Here is a 22253-nt window from a genome sequence, read left to right as displayed (position 1 = left end):
TCAAGGACCATATGTCAGTGCTCAATCATTGAGACATACCAGGTGGGCTATATATATTGTTTAAGATAAAAAATGTATTTTTAAAAGTATACATTTTGTTGATATTTTACAGAGTGGAAGGGAGAGGGATAGAGAGTTAGTAACATCAATTAGCTGCCTCCTGCACACTTTCTATTGGGTTTGTGCCCACAACCAAAATACATGCCTTTGATCAGAATCGAACCTGGGACCCTTGAGTCCCTAGGCCAATGCTCTTTCCACGAAGCCAAACCGATTAGGGATAAAATAAAATACAAAATATATTTTTTAACATTGATAGTATTACAGATGTCTCCCATTTTTTGCCTGTGTATGTATTCTTTAGGGGATCTCACCCAGTTCTCCTCACACCCCTATCCTGGGAGATCTGCCAGTCTGTTCCGGTTAACCAGGCCTCTGGCCCCATCTTGTCCTTCCCCAGGACCACTTGCTTAAGCACATCACCTTTATTCACCTACTTAATTGGCTGGGATGCTAGCTCTCCTTGGCATTTGAGAAAACTACATTACCCAGAAAGAAATGCGACCACGTAGGCGGGGCTAAAGGGCACTTTTGTTTCAGTGCTTCCTGTTAGGGCGGAACTTCCGCCTTCCTCCTCCTGGCGGACATTGTGAACTCCGGGTTCTTCAGGGACTCACAGCTTCAGCACACTGGTCCTGAGAGGAAGGAGGCGGAGGAGGCTTAGGACCCAAAGCTCTTGCTTTGCCGGGTGTGTCTGAGGCGCCCCAACAGCCCGAGATTGGCGTCTCCGTGCCTCCCGACACCTCTCTGCTCACAGCGTCCCCGCAGCCTGACCCCCGGAACCCTCCCGCCTGGGGAGCGGGCCTCTCAGGTTCTGCCACCCAGGTCTCAGCGCTCAGGATGGTGAGTCCCTCTTGGTGACACGTGGGTGATGGGAAGAGGGTGGAAGGCGGCAGTGCCACCTTGTGAGGAGGCGGTGGTGGGACTGAGCTGGGAGGATTAGGGAACCCAGGCCCGTTGTGGGTGTAAACTAAGGCAACAACGTGATGAGGAGTTTTACTTTCATTCTCAAACTTGGGGTCACAGATGGTTGTGAAAAAAAAAGGGGGATATTGCCGAAACTTGTTTGGCTCAGTGGATAGAGCGTCGGCCTTCACACTGAAAGGTCCTGGGTTCGATTCTGGTCAAGGGTATGTCCCTTGGTTGTGGGCACATCCCCAGTAGGGGAGCATGCAGGACGCAGCTGATCAATGTTTCTCTCTCGATGTTTCTAACTCTCTATCTCTCTCAATTCCTGTCTGTGTAAAGTGATATATATATATATATATATATATATATATATATATATATATATATATATATATATATATATATATTTTTTTTTTTTTTTTTTTTTTTTTTTTTTTTAAAGAGGGACATTTTCTGAGAGAGAATTCTAACTTTTCCTGACATTGCTCAGAGGAAGAACAGACTAGAAGACAGAGGACAGCAGCTGTGAACAGCAAGGGGCAGTCCTGTAAATGAGAAGGGAACTGGAAGAGTGAGCACTGAGGATTGAGCCCTGAGATCATACAGGCACCTGGAGGGCACCTGACCTCAGGGCTGGGCAAGGGCACTGAGCAGCCTGAGCCCATAGAACCTGGAGGTGCTTTCCAGGCTCTCAACAGACCATTTTCATTCCATAATTCCTGCAAATGCAGAATTGATTAGGTTTGTGGAGCTTATTTCAGGCCTCACACACTTGTGTCCTCTGAGATGGTAGAGTTTTGGGACTATCAGCCGCTATTGTAGCCCTTGGACCTGGGGACTTTTAGCTGACACTAAGCCCAGAATCCTAAGGCTAGTACTACCCCTACATGAAGTGGACCTTGCTTTTGGCAACCAGGGTAATGAGTAAGAGGTCCTACAGGGCATAGGTTCTAGAATGTGCCAAGTCTTGGAGTGAAGAGCTGATTCTGAACTCTGCAGATATTTAAAATATATATGTGTGTGTGTGTGTGTGTGTGTGTGTGTGTGTGTATGTATATACTTATACATTTAATCTGCATTGTTTACATCCTGCAGTATCCTTTTTTGAAGTTTAAGCATTGAATAATACATTAAGTGAAATCTAGATTTATGATATTTGTTACTCTTCCTGGTATAAATACTCTCATCATTGTCATTTGCACACTACTACAATAAAATAATGGCACTGAACATAAACATTTTAAGACATATCATAGTACATCATTATATTTTATTTAAATATGCTGATATAGTAGGTACAAATATGCTCAAGAACTCTTATAATAAAATAAAATTATTGGGAACTGTCCATTTTTAAAAGTTTATTAAAGTTTGATGTAAGTATATTTGATTTAAAGTATATGGTTTGAAGCTTATGCTTTTGTGTTTCCATGCACTCCTGCATTGCTGAAACACATATTCTCCGCCCTTATCAGTTGAAGTGGGAGGAGTATGTCCTGAAGTCCACTGCCAAGTCCCACCAGGTAGGCGGCTTGACCTCAGGTCCTTTGGCCCCCTGCCAGAGTGGGGGTGTGGTCTCAGGTCCCCTGACCTGGTGCCAGGGCAGGAGGGGTGGGGTTCAGCTTGAGGTCCCTCGTCAAGCTCTGCTGGGTGGAGGCACGGCCTAAGGTCCGCCAGCCTGGTGCCAGAGTGGGAGTTGTGGTCTGAGGTCCCCTGTCAAGCTCCACCAAGTGGGAGGCATGGCCTCAGGTCCCCTGGCCCAGTGCTAGGGCAGGGGAGTGCAGCCTGAGGACCCCTGTCAATCTCCATTGGGCACAGAGTGTGGTCTGAGGTCCCCCACCTAGGCCTGCTGGGTGGGGGGCAAAGCCTAAGGTCCACCAGCCTGGCACCAAGGCGGGGGATGCAGCCTGAGGTCCCCAGTCAAGTCCCATGGGGATAGTGGGGACACAACCTCAGGTCCCTGCTGATTGCTCCTTAAGGCTCATTACAGAAACTTCGCCTCCACTGTGGGTGCAGCCATCTTTGTTATGGAAACCCCCGCCTCCTCTGTGGGCACCACCACCTTTGTGGAATAGTCAATTTGCACATTTCCTCTTTATTATATAGCATAGATAGTCTGCTATAGGGGCCCTGTGCAGAGTAAATGGGAGGTTCAAGGCCAACTTGCCATACCCATGCATACAGAAAAGGACACAGCAATATTACAATGGCAAAGGCCCCTTATGCCCTTTTTATGTGCGGACACAATCACTCAGCAGTTGCACTACATATACTGCATTAGAGCACACTTATACAACCTGTTTGTGTTCATTTAGCTTGAGCACCACTAATTGGCATGAGACCTCTTTTGTTTGAGTGTGTAAATATGCTGCCACTGACCAGCCAGGTTGGGGCTGCTCTGTTTGTAATAAACCATCAACCACCTGTAGTCACCCAGGGGTTCTTCCAAATTCCTGCACCAGATGGCTCAAGTCCCTGAAGGAGGAACTTGTCACAAAAACCTGTTTTTCTCCTCATAGTGTGATATTTTTCACATGGAAAGCACGAAATGGGCCTCTGGGGGTGGTTCAATTGGTTGAACATGATCTCATGTGCAGAAATGTTTCCAGTTCCAATCCAGTGAGCACACAGGGTAGGGGGCATATCAGCTCAGTCCTCAGTGTGGGTCCTTGCAGAAGACAGCCAATCAGTGATTTTCTCTTTCTGTCTCTTTAAAAATCAATTTAAACAGTATGCATATAAATCTGTTATTATTTGTGATCTTCGGGAATAATTGAAACAATAATTTTTACCTCAGTGAGCATTCTGAGCATCATAGAACCTGAAATATCTTAAAACTAGAGATCAATTGAAGACAATACATGCAGATTATGAGACTTGTAATTTTCTAGTGTGACTGGGTTGCTGGGACTCCCATATTTGCAATGATCAGTCAGTGATTGGGATCCTAATGCCAATTGTTGGTTCTGAAAATGTAAGCTACCAAAAGGGCATTGCATTGTTAACATTCTCTGATATTCTTATTTAAGTCCAAGCCTTCAGTAATGCATTAAGTGAAGTATACATTGGTCATCTTTAATATCACCAGTGTAAATACTCTGATCATTTGAGGTTTAAACTGCCAAAATGATGGAATTAAACATGGACAAGATAAGATATTTCAGTAACACATCATTATCTTTTATTTCAAATATGCTGATATAGCAATATGAAATATGCCCAAGAACTTTAATAAGAGTAAAATTATTGGGAAACATCAAGTTTAAACATTTTTAAAAATTTGATTTAAGTAGAATTAATTTAAAATGTACGTTCAAAAAAAAAGGAAACATGTTCTTTTGGTGTTTCCCTGCATGTTGTGTCACTGAAACCAAGTTTCTCAGGCTATCGGTGCTTTATTTTTGTCACAAAAAAAATAACTGATGCAAAAATACAGTCTACCTTTCAAAGAGCTTACTTGAAATATATTCATTGTGAAAAAGATAAAAATTTAACCCTATGAACCCTATTCCAGCCTTACACTACTATCTATCATCATGATTTTTTGTTGTTTTTATTTTTTGTATCTATCTATTCCCAGGTACATTGTTGGATTATTTTACTTAATATTCCACATATGTTTGACCATACAGTGAGTCAAAAAAGCATCTCAATAATGCCAAGGTTACAAGTTCCATCCTGGTCAAGAACCAAACAAAAATGTATAAAAATAATGGATATCTCTCTCTCTCTCTCTCTCTCTCTCTCTCTCTCTCTCTCTCTATATATATATATATATATATATATATATATATATGTATATATATGTGTGTGTATATATATATATATATATATATATATATATATATATATCTTTTTTTTTCCTCACTCTCTAAAATATATATATGTTTTAATCACCCAATTAGTCGACACACTTGTGAACACCAGCACAGCCTAGGGCCTGTGGTGACCAGCAGCCGGGGTTCCCATGAGGGCAGAGCAGGCAATGACCCAGAGAACAGTATGGGAGCTGTCATTGCCATCAGTGTAGCAGGTGGGGAACCAGGGCTGAGCTGCACACTCACCCCCAGGGGATGATGGCATCAGTGTGATCTCTGTGACTAAAAGCACCAGGAGAATTATCCTCCGGGACAGGCCCTCCTGGTCCCTGCACCTTCCAGCTGGATGTGGACAATGACCTATTTCAGATTCAGGGGGATGAAGTGTCCCGATTCCTCTCAGGTATCAAGGCTGTGAGCAGGACAGGGTCCAGGGAATCTTCCAGAAAGAACTGGTGCTGAGCCATGTGTATGGCTCTGAGGCCCTCCCTAGTCGTAGTCCAGGCTGGTCGCCCCTCTGTTCTTTGGGGCCTTGGTGAGTGGGAAACGGAGCAAGCTCTGCTGCAGGAGTCCCTGGGGTCATGACCTGGGAATCAGCATGTGCTCCAAGAAAACTGTGACCTAGGCAGGGCCAGCCTAGTCCACTGTAATGAAGTGCTCCAGCCATTGCTCTGCCCAGAAGGGGAGAGAGCTGTCTTTGCAGAGGCTGATTCCCTGTCTGTCCTGCAGGTGGGGCTTCAGGCTGCTGAGCCAGGTGGTCCCCTGCTGGGTTACAAGTATCTTCAAGTTTGGCCACTAAAGGATGTTCTAGATATTTATTAATCCAGAGAGATAAAGTGTCCCTGATCTTTCCTTCCTGGGTAAGCATCCCCCTGCTGCACTGAGACTGGTCTACTGCCTGCACTGCCCACCCCTCTACACTCTTTCCTGGCTGTGCCTGGAATGTTTCCACTAAAGATGAGATATACTTCTCAAGTGAGTTGATGTACCCTGAACTCTGAGCAAAGTGTGCGGCTGAGTGAGTGAAGGAGCAGAGGTGGGGGTCTGGGACAGGGCTGGAGAGGGGCACGGTCCCTGAGTGGGTGGGCTGAGGGAAGGCTCTAGGGATGAGAATTTGAATCAGACTGGATGTAGAGGCAGCAGCCATTTGCGTGCAGAGGTGAGACCTGTAAGTACCAAGGGCATGGACACTGTTGACCCCAACTGTTCCAGATTCCAGAGGTATAGAGGCCCCTTCCCTTAGAAGCTGGTGTCCTAGTGGAGGACAGCCCACAGACAATGAACAGCATAGCCATGAGAGGTGACTGGAGCTCGGGTATAAGGTAAAGCCAGTGGTGGTTAGTGGGGGCCTCCCTGAGAAAATCTGAGCAGGTGGTAGAGTCCAGTTGGAAAGCCTGCTAGCAGATTTCCCCCCTGTTCCCCCCATTTGGGAGGTGAAGGGAGGTCACTGTGGCTGCTTTGGACAACTGAAGTTAGAAAAGGGGGTTCTGGCTGGCATGTGGGCGCTGAGGCAGGACTTGACCTTCTCCTCAGGAGGCCTCACAGTTTGCCTTGAGCCCCAGGCTGCCTTCAGAAAAGCTGATGGGCAGCCCCTTCTGAAAAATCATTGCCAGAGGGGAATTCACAGTCCTGAGTGCACATAAAGAATCCATGTTTGCTTATTTATGAGTAAAGGTGCATCTGGAAGGTGCTTCAGTTTACTCACAATAAGGGTAGTTCTCCAAAGGAAAATGACAAAATGTATAAGGAAACAGTGATGATGGTCAGCTTCCACAGAATTTCAAAATATTGGCTGGAGGACACAGTAATGGGGCAGGTTGTGCAATAGATGAAATACTATGTGAGATCCTGAGGAGCCTTGGACATTTTCTAAAAGCTGTCTCAGGAAATCATCTTTTAAATCCCAGCACCAGCCTCCATGTGACCCCCAAAGGAGTCTCTGCTTTAAGAAAGACTGCAAGTTGGCTGACTCATGCCTCCTGTGTCATATTTATAGGCATTAAAACATGGTTTTCACTGGGGAAAGCACAGTTCTAGTTCACCATGGACTCTGCTCACTCCAGTGTCTAAAGTTATGTTGGAATCCCTCAGAAACAGCTTCTCCCATGGGAAAGTTAATTTTTATCACTCAAAGAATAACCTAAGTTAAAAAAATACAGAGATGACTTTGATCAGCAACCAACAGATTTAAGGGCTTAAATAAAACAAGGTGGGGATCGTGACTATGACATTAATAGTGTGTTTTTTTGTTGTTTTTCTTTTCAGAAATCAGTGATATGATTCTTTTAGCCTCTTACATGAAAGGAGACAGGCTTCCACTGAGTTTAGATGATTCTGACAACTGTTCTAGACATATAGTTTTAGATTTAAACATATGTACTTATGTACTTGAAACATAAACAGCTTATTTTTTTAAATTCTGTCCCAGGGAATTTTTTACTAATTTGAGGGAGGGAGGGAGGGAGGGAGGGAGAGAGGGAGGGAGGGAGGGAGGGAAGGAGGATACAGAGAGAAAGAGAGAGGGAGAGGGAGAGAGACAGATAAAGAAAATAAAAGCCAAAACTGGTTTAGAGCATCAGCCTCTGGACTGAAAAGTCCCAGGCTCAATTCTGCTCCAGGGCATGTACCTTGGTTGTGGGCATATCCCCAGTAGGAGGTGTGCAGGAGGCAGCTGATCGATGATTCTCTCTCATCGATCTTTCTAACTCTCTCTCCCTCTCTATTCCACTCTGTAAAAAAATCAATAAAATATGTTTTTTTAAATAAAATAAAAAAGAAGCATCTTTAGGAAAAGGAAACATGGATCAATTGCCTCCTCTTTGCTTTGTGAACAGAATTTAATTTACAAACTAGTTAGTTAAGTGCCCTTAGCATAAATCAAACAAGACATCAATATTTGGGGGGGGGGGGGGGGTTACAGGAGGATGCTCCAATCCACTGAGCACCCTGAACACCTTAATTCTATTTTTTTTTTAACTTTTTTAAAAAGTTCTTTACCGTTTAAAGTATTACTTAAGTTTCCTTTTCCCCCCATTGACCTCTCCCTGGCCACCCCAGGCCCCTACTGTCTGTGTACATTGGTTATGCTCATATGCATGCGTGCAAGTCCTTTGGTTGATCTCTTACCACCTCCCCCACCACTCCTGTCTTCCCTCACAGGTTAGACAGTCTGTTTGATGCTTCTATGAATTTGGTTCTATTTTTATTCATCAGTGTATATTGTTCATTATATTTCACAAATGAGTAAGATTATGTGATATTTATCTTTCTCTGATTGGCTTATTTCTCTTAGCATAATGCTCTCCAGTTCCATCCATGCTTTTGCAAATGGTAAGAATTCTTTATTTTTTGCAGCGGTGTAGTATTTCATTGTGTAGATGTTCCACAATTTTCTAATTCACTCATTTGTTTATGGGCACTTAGGAGGTTTCAGAATCTTAGCTATGGTAAATTGTGCTGCTATGAACAAAGGGGTGCATATATCCTTTCTGATTGGTGTTTCTGGTTTCTTGGGATATAGTCCTAGAAGTGGGATCACTGAGTCAAGTGGTTGTTCCTTTTCTAACTTTTTGAGGAAACTCCATGCTGTTCTCCAAAGCATCTGCAACATTGTGCATTCCCACCGGCAATGCAAGAGGGTTCCTTTTTCTCTGTGTTCTCACCGGCACTTGTTGTTTGTTGATTTGTTGATGATAACTATTCTGATAGTTGTGAGATGGTACCTCATTTTCATTTTGATTTTCATCTCTTGGATAATTAGTGACTTTGAGCATGTTTGCTTATGTCCCTTGGCCTTCTGTATGTCCTCTTTGGAGAGTGTCTATTTAGGTTCTTTGCCCAGTTTTTGATTGGATTGTTTATCTTCCTTTTGTTAAGTTGTATGTATTCCCTATAAACATTGGAGATTGGGCCCTTATCAGAGATAACATTGGTAAATATGTTCTTCCATGCAGTGGGCTTTCTTGGTTTTTTTTGTTTGTTTTGTTTTTGTTTTTGTTTTTTTGTTTGTTTTTTTATTGATTTCAGAGAGGAAGGGAGAGGGATTAAGAGAGAGAAACATCAATGACAAGAGTATCATTGATCTGCTGCCTACCCAACCTGGTAATGTACCCTTGACTGGAATTGAACCCAGGGCCCTTCAGTTCGCAGGCTGACACCATCCACTGAGCCAAACCAGCTAAGGCTTTCTTGTTGTTTTGTTGATGGTTTCGTTTTTATGTAGAAACTTTTTTATTTTGATGTATTCCCATTTGTCTATTTTCTCCTCAGTTTCCATTGCCTTAGGTAGTAGCTGTATAAGCACCTACCTTAATTCTTAATGTTTCCTTTTAGAGATTACATTAATATGACTCAGCATTTGTGGGGTCTCAAACTTTCTGTGCTTTGGAAGGCACATAATAATGGCAGAAAATCTCTCTTTGTCCAATATTGGCTTCTTTTGCATTTGCTAACTCAGGAATTGAGAGAAAGTATGCATGACTCAGGGCATCCAGGTAGATGTGTCCTCTGACCTGGACTGAAACCAGTGGGCTTTTAGGGCAAGGGATGCTGCCCAACAAACTGAAGTGCAATGGCCAGGGAAGAGATTAAACTTGTGTTATTATTTACTAACTATTGTATTAATTTCCATACCAACAACTCTAAACCTACTTTACTACACCCTAAATTTACCTCCTGCCCTTCTTTCTGCCTTCCCCAGTTCTAAATGCAATCACTCATTTTCCTTTCGTGAATAGATTAGTTTATATTTTTCATAATATTAAACACTATAATTTGTGCATGCCTTAACAAATATTGAATTATTTCATGCTACAGTTATTTTACTATTGAACACTAATTCTTTTACATATATATATATATATATATATATATATATATATATATATTATTGATATTTTACAGAGAGGAAGAGAGAGGGATAGAGTTAGAAACATCGATGAGAGAGAAACATCAATCAGCTGCCTCCTGCATAGCCCCTACTGGTGATGTGCCTGCAACCAAAGTACATGCTCTTGACCAGAATCAAACCTGGGACCTTTCAGTCCTCAGGCCGATGCTCTATTCACTGAGCCAAACCAGTTTTGGCTGAACACTGATTCTTATGTGAAAAGTTTATTATTCTTTCTTGCTGAGTAGTATTGTGTTCTGTCAATAACCACTTTATCTTTTGATCTGACTATGGTGGGGTTTTGTGTTTTTTTTATCTCCAGGTTTGGGGTATTATAAACAAATTTTCAGGGAATATTGGGTTTAGTTCTTTATATAAATGTATGTTTTACTTATCTAACTGTTGTAGTGTAGGTGAGGGTTTTGCTTTTTAAGACATGCAGAAGTGTAACTGAAATGGTTATTCCCTTTGCCTTTCTAGATACCCACATAGATGAAAATTTTAGTTTTTTTATCCCTGTGAGCTCATGCATTATTTAATATTTTTAAATTGCAGGCCTGAAAATCAGCATAGTGTTAACTTGTTGTGTTTTGAATCCATTCCCCTAATACATTTTATATATATATATATATATATATATATATATATATATATATATTGTGTATATATATATTACTGATTTTTTTTTTTTACAGAGAGGAAGAGAGACATAGAGAGTTAGAAACCTCAATCAGCTGCCTTTTGCATACCCCCCTACTGGTGATGTGCCCGTAACCAAGGTACATACCCTTGACCGGAATCGAACCTGGGACCTTTCAGTCTGCACTCCGATGCTTATCCATGAGCCAAACCAGTTTTGGCCCCCTAACACATTTTTATGGTGAACATTTCTTTCTGCATTTTTTTACACTGCCTTTATCTCTTTGGTTGAAAAGTTTGGTCAGAAAATTTTGCCTATTTTTAAAATGAGTTAATGATTTATACTATAGGCAGATAATTCAGCATCTAAGAAATCTAATTTCTTTCATCATCCCAGCTTTAATAAGTGTACCCTCAAAATCTTCTGAACTCCTGTTGTGAAATCTTTTCTGTATGAAGTCAAGAACTCACATACCTTAGGCAAACCTGAAGCACACCTGTTTTAGGCTGGTTATGCCTGGGACATCCTCTATAAAGACAGGTCATGACATGACTTTGTTTACAAGCCTTGGGAGAAAATGTGATGGCCCACACTCACTTTGATCTTGGTGAATCAAATCAATCTTAACACTATTCATTTTTAAAATATTTTATTGAATTTTTAGAGAGAAAGGGAGTGGGAGAAACATCAATGATAAGAAGAATCATTGAACAACTGCCTCCTGCATTCCCCCTCCTAAAATGGAGCTGCCAACCAGGGCATGTGCCTCTACCTGATATGGAACCAATGATAACGTGGTTCCTAGGTACATGCACCACCACTGAGCCACACTGACAGTGCACACTGTTTTTTTGTTGTAGTTGTTCACTCTATTACAGATCTTCCCAGTTTTCCCCATACCACTCCCTCCTTTTCCCCCTCTACCCTGCTGCCATCTCTTGTAGGCCCTCACCACATTATTGTCTATGTCCATGGGCTATGCATGTATGTATGTACAGTATTAAATTTTTTCATTGATTTTATAGAGTGGGAGGGAGAGCTAAAAACATGAATGATGAGAGAGAATCATTGATTAGCTGCCTCCTGCACGACTCCACCCCCACACAGGGAATTGAGCCTCCAACCCATGTTATGCCCTGAACAGGGAAAGAACCAGGACTTCCTGGTTCATAGGTTAATGTACAACCATTGAGACACACCAGCTGGATTTCATTATTTAAAAAAAGTAAACGTGTTTTAGTTTACATCACTGATGCTATCACTAATGTCTCCAGTTTCCTCGTGTGTATATCCTTGGTAGATCACTTTCAGTCCTACTACCGTCTTCCCTTAAGAGATCTGTTTGTCTTTGGCAGTTAGCCAAGCCTATGGTCACATCTTGTCCCTCACCAGCCATCACTCACTCTGCCACAACACTTGTATTCACCTAATTCATTGGTTGGGTTTCTAGCTAGGCTCGGCTGTTTAGAAAACTACATTACCCAGAAAGAACTGCACAAGTATGGGTGGAGCCAAAGGGAATTATGATGTGCTCATCCAGTTAGGGCGGGACTTCTGCCTTCCTCCTCCAGTTAGCGATTTTTACATTTTAGGTTTTTCTTCACAGATTCTGAGACTTTAGGGCACTAGTCGGGAGTAGAGGAGGCCTGGGGTCAGCTTCCTGTGGTGCAGGGTGTGTCTGAGGCACCAGGACACCAACAGCTCGAGATTGGCATCTCTGTGCTTCCCAGTTCCTCTCTGCTCACCACGTTCCAGCAGCCTGACCCCAAGGAACCCTCCAACCTGGGGAGCGGGCCTCACAGGTCCAACGCTAAGGATGGTGACACATGGGTGATGGGGAAGCGGGTGGTAGGCACAGTGCCACTTAGTAAGGACGTGATGGTGACACTGTGCAGGGAGGATTGGAAAACCCTGGCCTGTTCTGGGTGTAAAGGCAACAATGAGATGAGGTGTGGTTTTGCATGAGGAGTTTTGCTTTCACTCGCAGAACACTGGGACCATAGATGGTTGTGGGGGGGAAAAACGAGGGACATTTTATGAGGTAGGGTTCAAGCTTTTCCTAACATTGCTCAGTGGAAGAATAGACTAGAAGACAGGACAGCTGCTGTTGGCAGGAAGGGGAAGTCCTGTAAATGATAAGGGAACTGGAAGAGTGAGCACTGAGGACTGAGATCATACAGGCACCTAGAGTTCACCTAACCTCTGGGTTGGGCAAGGGCACTGAGCACCCTGAACACATAGAGCCTGGTGGTTGCCTGGCTCTCAACAGACCATAATCTTTTCACAAAATTCTGTAAATGTAGAATTGATTATGGATACGGGTTTGTGGAACTTATTTCAGCACCTCACACACTTGTGGCCCGTGAGATAGTAGGGCTGTGGGACTATCGCTGCTCTTGTATTCCTTGGACCTGGGCACTTTGAACAGACACTAAGCCGAGAATTCCAAGGCCAGAAGTAGGGGTTCATGATGTGGACCTTGTTTCTGACAACCAATGTAGTCAGTATGAAGTCCTGCACACATAGGTTCCAGAATGTGCAAAGAGTAAAGAGAGTTGAATCAGGAATCTGCAGGGTATGTCTATAAAAATACATATATATAGCCGAAACCGGTTTGGCTCAGTGGATAGAGCATCGGCCTGTAGACTGAAAGGTCCCAGGTTCGATTCCGCTCGAGGGCATGTGTACTTTGGTTGCGGGCTCATCCCCGGAGGGGGGTGTGCAGAAGGCAGCTGTTCGATGTATCTCTCTCATTGATGTTTCTAGCTCTCTATCCCTCTCCCCTCCTTTCTGTGAAAAATCAATAAAATATATTTTTAAAAAATATATGTATATTTTTATTGATGTTAGATATATAAAAGATGGGGGAGGAGGAGTGAGAGACAGAGCAACAGGGATGAGCAAAAAATAGGTATTGGTTGCCTCCTGCAAATATCTACGGTGGATCCAGCCCACAACACCAGTGCATGGGTCTATGCTCAACAAAATGAGATATATCATTTAGGACAGTGTATCACTTTAATACAGGGAATCATGGTTAGGTTGGTAATGAGAGTAGTAGTTCAGAAGGCAAAGTGTGAGCCTGAGGACTAACTTTCTTCCTGGGGCCACTGTTTGTGAGAAGTGGGTGTCACAACACAGCACAGGGACAGAAATTGTCATGTAATGTGGATAAAAGATAATCATTTAGCAGTGGCCAAAGCTTTAGTCAAGGTCAAAGAGTAATTTAAACAAGATGAGACTAAGGGGAGTAAATATCAACTTTTCAAAACTTTCACCAGGCTTTTCTTGTGACTCTTGTTGTGCCCTGGCTATGGGAAGTTGCGGTCAGTGTTGTGGATTAGCTAGAGGACTTGAGTGGTCATCTGTGAGACTCACTGGGAATGGTTCAGGGGGCCATCTGGGCTGGGACTTGAGTGAAGGTTAAGTAAGAGTTGTTGGCTGTGACTAATGAATGAACATCAACTGCAGCATAAGAGTAGGTGGGCTATAGATATTTGAGATCTGATTGTTGTTCTTAATAGTTGAGGTTGAAAGAAATAAACAGTCATGGAGAGAGGCCTACATAGCAGGAATCAAGGCTGTGTCTATGATTGTGGACTATCATAGTCTGGGCAGTGCTTGATCCTGATTCAATATGTCAATCATCCTCTGTACCAGACATGCTGACTAATAAGTAAAAGGCCAGGAGATGGTGATAGGGGCTGGGGCTGTGGAAGTGCAGGTTTTAGAGAGATGTGGTAGAAAGAGTGATGTGCACTCAGAGAGGGAATGTGAATTCATGGCCACAGCACCATGACATTGACATGAGTGACTAAAGAAAGAGTCCATTTCAGTGGTTCCTAGATGTAACAATAAGGTAAGAGAGAACTAGATTTTGGAGGTGGTGAACTATAATTTTGGAAAAGAAGGTTATTAGGAAAAAAATTTATCCACAACACAGCATATTTGCATTTCCATTGAAATGGTGCCTCTGGGAAGGAAGCTGTGGGAGATATGTGTTGTTCAAGAAACTATGTGCAGCAGGTAGTACAAAGCAATGGCCTCACCAATTGGGATTGGGAACAAAAGGGTGGCGTGTGATGCCATGTTTTTAGTGTCTTAGAGGAATAATCTGAGGGACTACAATGCTATTTCTTGAGAAAACAGTATCAAATCACTCCCTCTGTCTTTATGGCCAATATCCCTCACTAACCTATGCTTTTGATACCCAATCTATCGATAAGAGGCAGTGTGGCATACATTGGAGAGCCCGAGCTCAGGTATCTTCTATCTACTCAACTGCCTTAATTGTTATTGGAAGAAAAATATCAGCACGAATATGACAGTTCCTTTCATGGAATGAAGGCCTGACATTTTCTCAAATGTGAAGAGTGGAAAGAGCAGATGGATTTGGAGGGTAGGTAGTAGGATAGACTAATAATATTGGGAGTGACTCTGATTATGAGTTGTACTGTCCCCATTATGACAGGATGTGAACTTTGAGGATGTGGCCATTACCTTCTCTCAGGAGGAATGGGGGCTCCTTGATGAGGCTCAGAGACGTCTGTACTGCAATGTCATGCTGGAAGTGTTTGCACTTGTATCATCTGAAGGTAAGATCTTCATGTTTTCCCAGTGTCCTGAGGTGATGATCTCTCTTCCTTTATTCCTCAGGCATAGCTTTCTCTCTCCCACAGCCAGAACATTGCCTCTGCTAATTTCCTCCACTGTCCTGTCAAATGTGCTGTGGCTGCCAGCCTAGTCAAAGGACTCCAAGATCATCTATAATACCTGTTATCTCAAAAAGTACATTAAGTGTTAGGGAGTCAGGCGTCTTGCAGTCAGCTTAATGGGGCTCAGTTTGGACTTTCTCTTCAAGGGAAACTAACAGTGTCCACATGCATGGCTTCAACTTCAACACTCTTTCTCTAGGTAAGGGTTCTTTGTGGCAGCTTCTGCCATGTTACAGTTTTATCAACATGAACAATGGGCTGTTCTTGTAAGGCCCCCATTCAAATGCTGTAATATTTTCTTCCCTGAATACTATAGCAAGCTGTGCGGCTCAGACCCAGTGCTGACTGCTCACTACTTCATCACCTCTTTCTCTGCACTGGTGCCTCTGCAGTATTCTGCAACATTGGCTTGCACATGTGTTATGAATTGCACTTACATATGTGCTAAAGAATTTTCAAAACTTACTACTCCTTTATTGATATTTACTTGAAGTAAGATGGGACCAACCTCTTTCCCATCTCTCTCGGTCCCCAACAGATAAGTCATGGTGAATGCTGTTAGGTAAAGGATGAGCTGGAGATCCATATTCTAATCCATGTGGCGCTTCGCATGTTTGTATCATACGTCTGTTGAGGTCTCCTTCTCTTGGAATCTTCATTAGCCCAAAAAAGTCAAGAGAGCCTGTTTTTTGATTTTTGGTTTTTGTTTTTTGTTTTTTTTTACAAGGGCCTCTTATTCATTCTTCCTGCACATCTTTTATAATCGAATAATTTCATGGAACCAACGTGTAATGTGTAACACACTTTTACAATGAGACTTCCCCCTGTCACACAGTCAATATTCATTTTTTCACCATTTCTCACTTTTCAGGTCGCTGTCATAAAATGGATGATGAGGAGACCTGTTCTAAGCATAGCGTATCTATACAAGGAGAGTCACAGGACAGGGCTTCTAAGACAGCTCCAGCCACCCAGAGGACCCCTCTGTGTAAGCAGTGTTTCTCTGTGTTACAACATATTTTTCACCTAACTGGTTCACATTCAACATACCTTGAGCAGAAAGCCTTCTGTAGTGATACATGTGTTGGAGACTTATGTTTCAGTGCATACCCTCACCAGCACCAGAGGAATGAATGTGAAGAGGAGGCCTGGAAACAAGCTATGGACTGGGTATCCTATAAGAGCAGGTACAGCTTCTACCTATCAATGGTGCCTTCAACTAACAGAGAGGTTGGGGAAGATTTACAATGCATCTTGGAACTTCACCAGTACCAGGCCACTCTCAACATTGAGGAGCTACACTGTGATAGTGAGGTTTCACAGGCATTTCCTGATTGTAAAAGTGATCACCAGTTGAATGACTGTGAAAATGCTGCAAGCCACATCCTGAAAGTTGTTCAATGTCAAGGTGAATTTTCTGGAGAAGTGATTTATGAGTATAAGAAATGTAGGAAAGTATTTAGACGATTCTTTAACGTCATTAGACATAAGAGAGTTTATCCTGGAAAAGAGATGTATGAGTGTAGTAAATGTGGGGTTTCCTTCCGTCGAAGAGCTCACCTCACTGTACACCTCAGACTTCACACTGGAGAGAAGCCATATGAGCATACTGAATATGGGAAGTCTTTTATCCAAAAATGTAACCTTATTAAACATCAGAGAATTCATACTGGAGAGAAGCAGTATGAGTGTACTATATGTGGGAAGTCCTTCAGTGATAGAAGTGCACTCTTTAAACACCAGAGAGTTCACAATGGAGAGAAGCCATATGAGTGTACTGAGTGTGGAAAGACATTTAGCCAAAAATCTCACCTTATTATACATCGGAAAGTCCACACTGGAGAAAAGCCATATGAGTGTACTGAATGTGGGAAGTTCTTCAGAGAAAGAAGGAAACTCATTAGACACCAAAGAGTTCACACTGGAGAGAAGCCATATGGGTGTACTGAATGTGGGAAGTCTTTTAGCCAAAAATCAATTCTTATTGCACACAAGAGAGTCCACACTGGAGAGAAGCCATATGAGTGTAATGAATGTGGAAAGTCCTTCAGTGTTAGAAGTGCACTCTTTAGACACCGGAGAGTTCACACCGGAGAGAAACCATATGGGTGTACTGAATGTGGGAAGTCTTTTAGCCAAACATCAATTCTTATTGCACACAAGAGAGTTCACACTGGAGAGAAGCCATATGAGTGTACTGAATGTGGGAAGTTCTTCAGTTACGGAAGCACACTCATTAAACACCAGAGAGTACACACTGGAGAGAAGCCTTATGAGTGTACTGAATGTGGGAAGTTATTTAGCCAAAAATCTCACCTTACTATGCATGGAAATGTCCACATTGGAGAGAAGCCATACGACTGTACTGAATGTGGGAAGTCTTTTATCCGAAAATCTGACCTTATTGCACATCTGAGTGTCCACACTGGAGAGAAGCCATATGAGTGTAATGAATGTGGAAAGTCGTTCAGTGTTAGAAGCACACTCTTTAGACACTGGAGAGTTCACACTGGAGAGAAGCCATATGGGTGTACTGAATGTGGGAAGTCTTTTAGCCAAAAATCAATTCTTATTGCACACAAGAGAGTTCACACTGGAGAGAAGCCATATGAGTGTACTGAATGTGGGAAGTTCTTTAGTTACGGAAGTGCACTCATTAAACACCAGAGAGTACACACTGGAGAGAAGCCATATGAGTGTACTGAATGTGAGAAGTCTTTTAGACAAAAATCTCACCTTATTATACATTGGAAAGTCCACACTGGAGAAAAGCCATATGAGTGTACTGAATGTGGGAAGTCCTTCAGTGAAAGAAGTAAACTCGTTAAACACCAAAGAATTCACACTGGAGAGAAACCATATGAGTGTAGTGAATGTGGGAAGTCTTTTAGCCGAAAATCAATTCTGATTACACACAAGAGAGTTCACACTGGAGAGAAGCCGTATGAGTGTACTGAATGTGGGAAGTCTTTTAGCCAAAAATCTCACCTTACTATACACGGGAAAATCCACAGTGGAGAGAATCCAAATGATTGTACTGAATGTGGGAAGTCTTTTATCTGGAAATCTGACCTTATTAGACATCTGAGAGTCCACACTGGAGAGAAGCCATATAAGTGTAATGAATGTGGAAAGTCCTTCATTGATAGAAGTACACTCTTTAAACACCGAAGAGTTCACACCGGAGAGAAGCCATATGGGTGTACTGAATGTGGGAAGTCTTTTAGCCAAAAATCAAATCTTATTACACACCAGAGAATTCACACAGGAGAGAAGCCATATGAGTGTACTGAATGTGGAAAGTTTTTCAGTCAAAGAAATACATTAATTAAACACAAGAGAGTTCACACTAGAGAGAAGCCATACAAATCGTAATGAATGTGGGAAGCTCTTAAACCAAAAATCTAGTCTTATTAAACAGCTGAAAGTTCACACTGGAGAAGAGTGTTAAATGTGCAGGAATATTTTATTTTATTCACTTAAAATAACACTAAAGGTGACTGTTTGGGACCTATTTTTTTTTATTTTTTTACCTTAAACCTTTTAATGGAGCATATAGTGTACTATATTTCTCATGTGTTTCCAGTACAAGTAAGGATTGAAGGACATCTCCAGAACTACTACCTGATACATTTATAGCTGAAGAGATTTTTTTTTATTGAATTATGCTTTTATGAATTCTTTTATTTTCTAATCCACCAACCTGTAAATTGCTTACTGTACTGTCTGGTGTATGATTTTTTAGTAGAGATATTTTTCTCTAGTACCTTAATTCTTTTATTTCATTTTCTATTTTCACTTCTAGGGATGATTGTCAAGCACAATTATGATATATCATCACAGAGTTAACAGCTATTGTTTGGAGTTAACAGATATTGTTTGAATCTTTCTGTGCTTTTGGAGGGAGAGCATAATAACAGAAAATTACGCTTTAATAAATATTGGCTTATAGTGCATTGCTGTCCAAGGCCTTGAAAGAAAGACTACTTAACTTTGTGGTTCCAGTTTTGCATGTTTCATCCCAGCACATATGGGGATGTAGGAGGCATCTGATTTCTTTTCTCTCTCTCATATTGATGTCACTCTCAATATCTCTCTTCTTCTCCCCCTTCCCTTGCTCTCTCTCTCTCTCTCTCTTAAAATATCGTCAGATGAGGATTTTCAAAAAGTCCAAACATTCACTCTGGTGCCCTGAGATGAGGCCTCTGTCTGCACAGCCTAACTTTACTCACTCTTTCATGCCTTTGCCTGGGATATTCCCACTATAGCTGGGCACACTGTGTCCTTCCCAGGGTTTGGAAGAGAGGAGGCCCAGTCAAAGTACAGGAGGGATTGGGATTCTGTGTCTGTCTGAGATGTGCTGGCCAGGGCTCTTCTATCTCCATCCAGAGTGCATCTCCCCACCCCCTAGGCACTTCCTGCTGCAAATGAACGCACTTTTGTATCTAGGAGAAACTCCTTGGTGCTTTGGACCCCAAAATCAGTTCATCTTTAGAGTCCTGCCTCCAACAACCCACTCACACCCCTGAGACCCTCTGCTGTTTAAGCCTCTTTTCCATTTTAGGGATTATTTTGCTCTTTGATTTTATCAAAAATAAAGCACTCCTCTCCTCTTCCCCCTACCCAAACAGTCCTGGAGGTAGCGTGGATGCTACAGGAGATGGTGCTGTATATTTTCAGTGGTGAGAACTAGCTGCAATACAAGCATTTCCAGAGGGTTTGTCTCAATAGAAGTCCACGTTCTGAGGTTGAGATGTGGTTAGTGTACCCCCTCCCTAAGTTTTTCCTTTGCATAGAAGACCTTAAATGAGGTGATAGTTTTTGGATTATGGGGAATAGTGTGCTGCCAGGGTGGGGAATAGTGTGGTTGAGGGGCAGAGAGGTTGGGTTCCTGTGAACGTCCTTTTGCCACCTCTTTGGCCAGGTTCCTTGAGTGGGTGGGCTGAGGGAAGCTGTAGGGATGAGAACATGGATCAGGTTGGATGGAGGGTCAGCAGCCATGGGTGAGCATAATGGACATATATAAAGACCGAAGCTGTGGATACTGTTAAGCCCAACTGTTTCATGTGCTATAAATGCACAGTCCTCTGTCCTTGGGAACTGGCATCTAGTGGGGGATAGTCCACAAAGAATGGAGGACAGTCCACAAATCCTGCTGTGACTGGTAACAGCAGTATGGGCAAAGGTGAAACTAGAGTTGGTCAGTGGGGACTTCACTAAAGAGTTCTGTGAAGGGCTGGCAGACTCCAGGTGGTAGCCTGCAGGGAGCATGCCCTGTGCATTTGCAAGCTGTATGGAAATCACTCTGGCTGCTTTGAACATCAAGGATCAGAAAGTGGTAAATAAATAAATAAATAAATAAATAAATAAATAAATGGTGTCCGATTAAGCAGTATTGTGATTATTATCCTGAGACCAATTGAAAATACAACTAAATCCAAGAACATCCACTTGTATTAACAAATTAGATGCAGCTGAGCAAACCATTTACAACTAGGAAGGGCAGATGAGAATGTCAAGAACTCGGAAGTGGACTTTCCAGGGACAGCAACCCAGTGTGTCAACAGGGTCAGGAGAAAGCAGTGTTGTACCAAAGCTGTGTCCCTTCAGGAGGTGGGTAACGTCCAAGTACATAAAGGAAAAGCCACAGGGCAGCTGGCTGCTGGGGAAACTGGACCAAAGGCAAAAGCTTCAAAAGGCTGTCCCCTGAAAAGAGGGCCAAATAGCATGGTCCTGGGGGGAGACAAAAATGCAGTTTCATTGTTTTGGTTTGGTTTTGTCTTTGCTTTTATTCTCTAAACCCAGAACACAGGACTTTTCTATTGGAAACACTCACCTGGGGCTTTGTAGTTGGGAGAGAGGCACAGGTTTAAGGTGCCTGAGGAGGAAAGCAGGGCAGGGAGACATAGCCACGAATCCTGCATGGGACATTGGTGTTTTTTTTTTAATTTTTTAAATTGTTATGTAAGTTAAATTCACCTATCCCCATTGACTTCTCCCTACCTGCTCCTACCCAAAAGCACATACCCTCAACCTTTTGCTATCTATGCCAACTGGTTATGCTCATATGCAAGCATACAAGTCCTTCCGTTGATCTTTGACACCCAACTCCCCTGGCCCTTCCCTCTTAGTTTGGATGGTATGTTCAATGCTTCTGTGACACTGGCTCTATTTTTGTGAATCAGTTTATGTTCATTATATTGCACAAATGAGTGAGGTCATATGATATTTATCTATATCTGATGGCTTTATTTCCCTTAGCATAATGCTGTCTGGGTCCATTGATGCTGTTGCAAATAATAAGGTTTCCTCCTTTTTTACAACAGCATAATATTCCCTTGTGCGGATGCACCACAGGTTTTTAATCAATTCATCTGCTAATTTAGGCTGTTTCCAAATTGTAGCTCTTCTAACTACCATTGTGCTGCTACGAACATAGCTGTGCATATATGCTTTCTGTTTGGTGTTTCTGACTTTGGAGGTATATTGGTAGAAGTGTGACATACTTAATCTTTCAAACCTAAGTGGCCAATTTTCCCCAGAAGAGCTATCCGATCCTAGTAGACTCGGAAGCAGATACTTCCTGCCACACCCTGCATTTTGAGCTTAACAAAAAAAAAAAAAAAAAAAAAAAAAGAGGCAGAGGCTAAGTTTATGGGTCAGAATAGTCCCAAAGAGACTTCAGTGTCTGTATAGGAAGAGGGACTGGTCCATCCTTCTATTCTTGGAATCATATCTAATAAAAGAACAATATGCAAATTAACCTTCACTTCACTACAACTACAAGCCAAGCACATCAGTTAATCTGGACCGACTATGCAAATTAACCCAAAGAAGATGGCTGCAGCCAAAGAGGGAGATCAGAAGGGAGGCTTGACGTTCACATGCCAGGAGGGGAGGAGAGGATGCAGCAGGCACTGGAGGCCTGCAGTTGCACAGATCCACAAATCCCTGTGTCGCAGCCATGAGGATGTCAATTGGGTCCACCATGGTTGCTGTCCCTGCAATCGCTCACATTCTTGGCCAGGAGGCGGGACTTACACAGCCACTCCTTGGCACTGATGACCTGCAGGTGTTACTTCCACTTGGCCCACAAGCGCCACTTGGCACAGTTACCCCTGCCACCATTGCCATGTTGGGAATACATGCTGCCCTCCAGTGACCCACCTCCTCTGCTGAGAGGCTCTACACAGGCCCAGTGTGCTGTACACAGGCCCAGAGCA

At 42.6% G+C, this 22253-nt stretch overlaps 1 protein-coding gene across 1 annotated transcript in view; it reads left to right on the top strand.

Annotated features, from left to right (window-relative positions):
* Positions 1 to 629: 629 nt before the first annotated feature.
* The window catches only part of LOC311614425 (endophilin-A3-like), a 46482-nt gene continuing 24858 nt past the window's right edge, over positions 630 to 22253 (top strand). The window contains exons 1-2 of the mRNA XM_084869262.1: positions 630 to 903; positions 14787 to 14910. Of these exons, the coding sequence (XP_084725388.1) occupies positions 14803 to 14910 (108 nt within the window). The 5' untranslated portion in view covers positions 630 to 903; positions 14787 to 14802. The remainder of the gene's footprint in view (positions 904 to 14786; positions 14911 to 22253) is intronic.

The sequence above is a fragment of the Pipistrellus hanaki genome, assembly GCF_964339955.1.
Source record: "Pipistrellus hanaki genome assembly, chromosome: 21".
Taxonomy (NCBI): Eukaryota; Metazoa; Chordata; class Mammalia; order Chiroptera; family Vespertilionidae; genus Pipistrellus; species Pipistrellus hanaki.
Note: the sequence above shows the minus strand (reverse complement) of the source record. Positions and strands in the feature narration are given on the sequence as shown.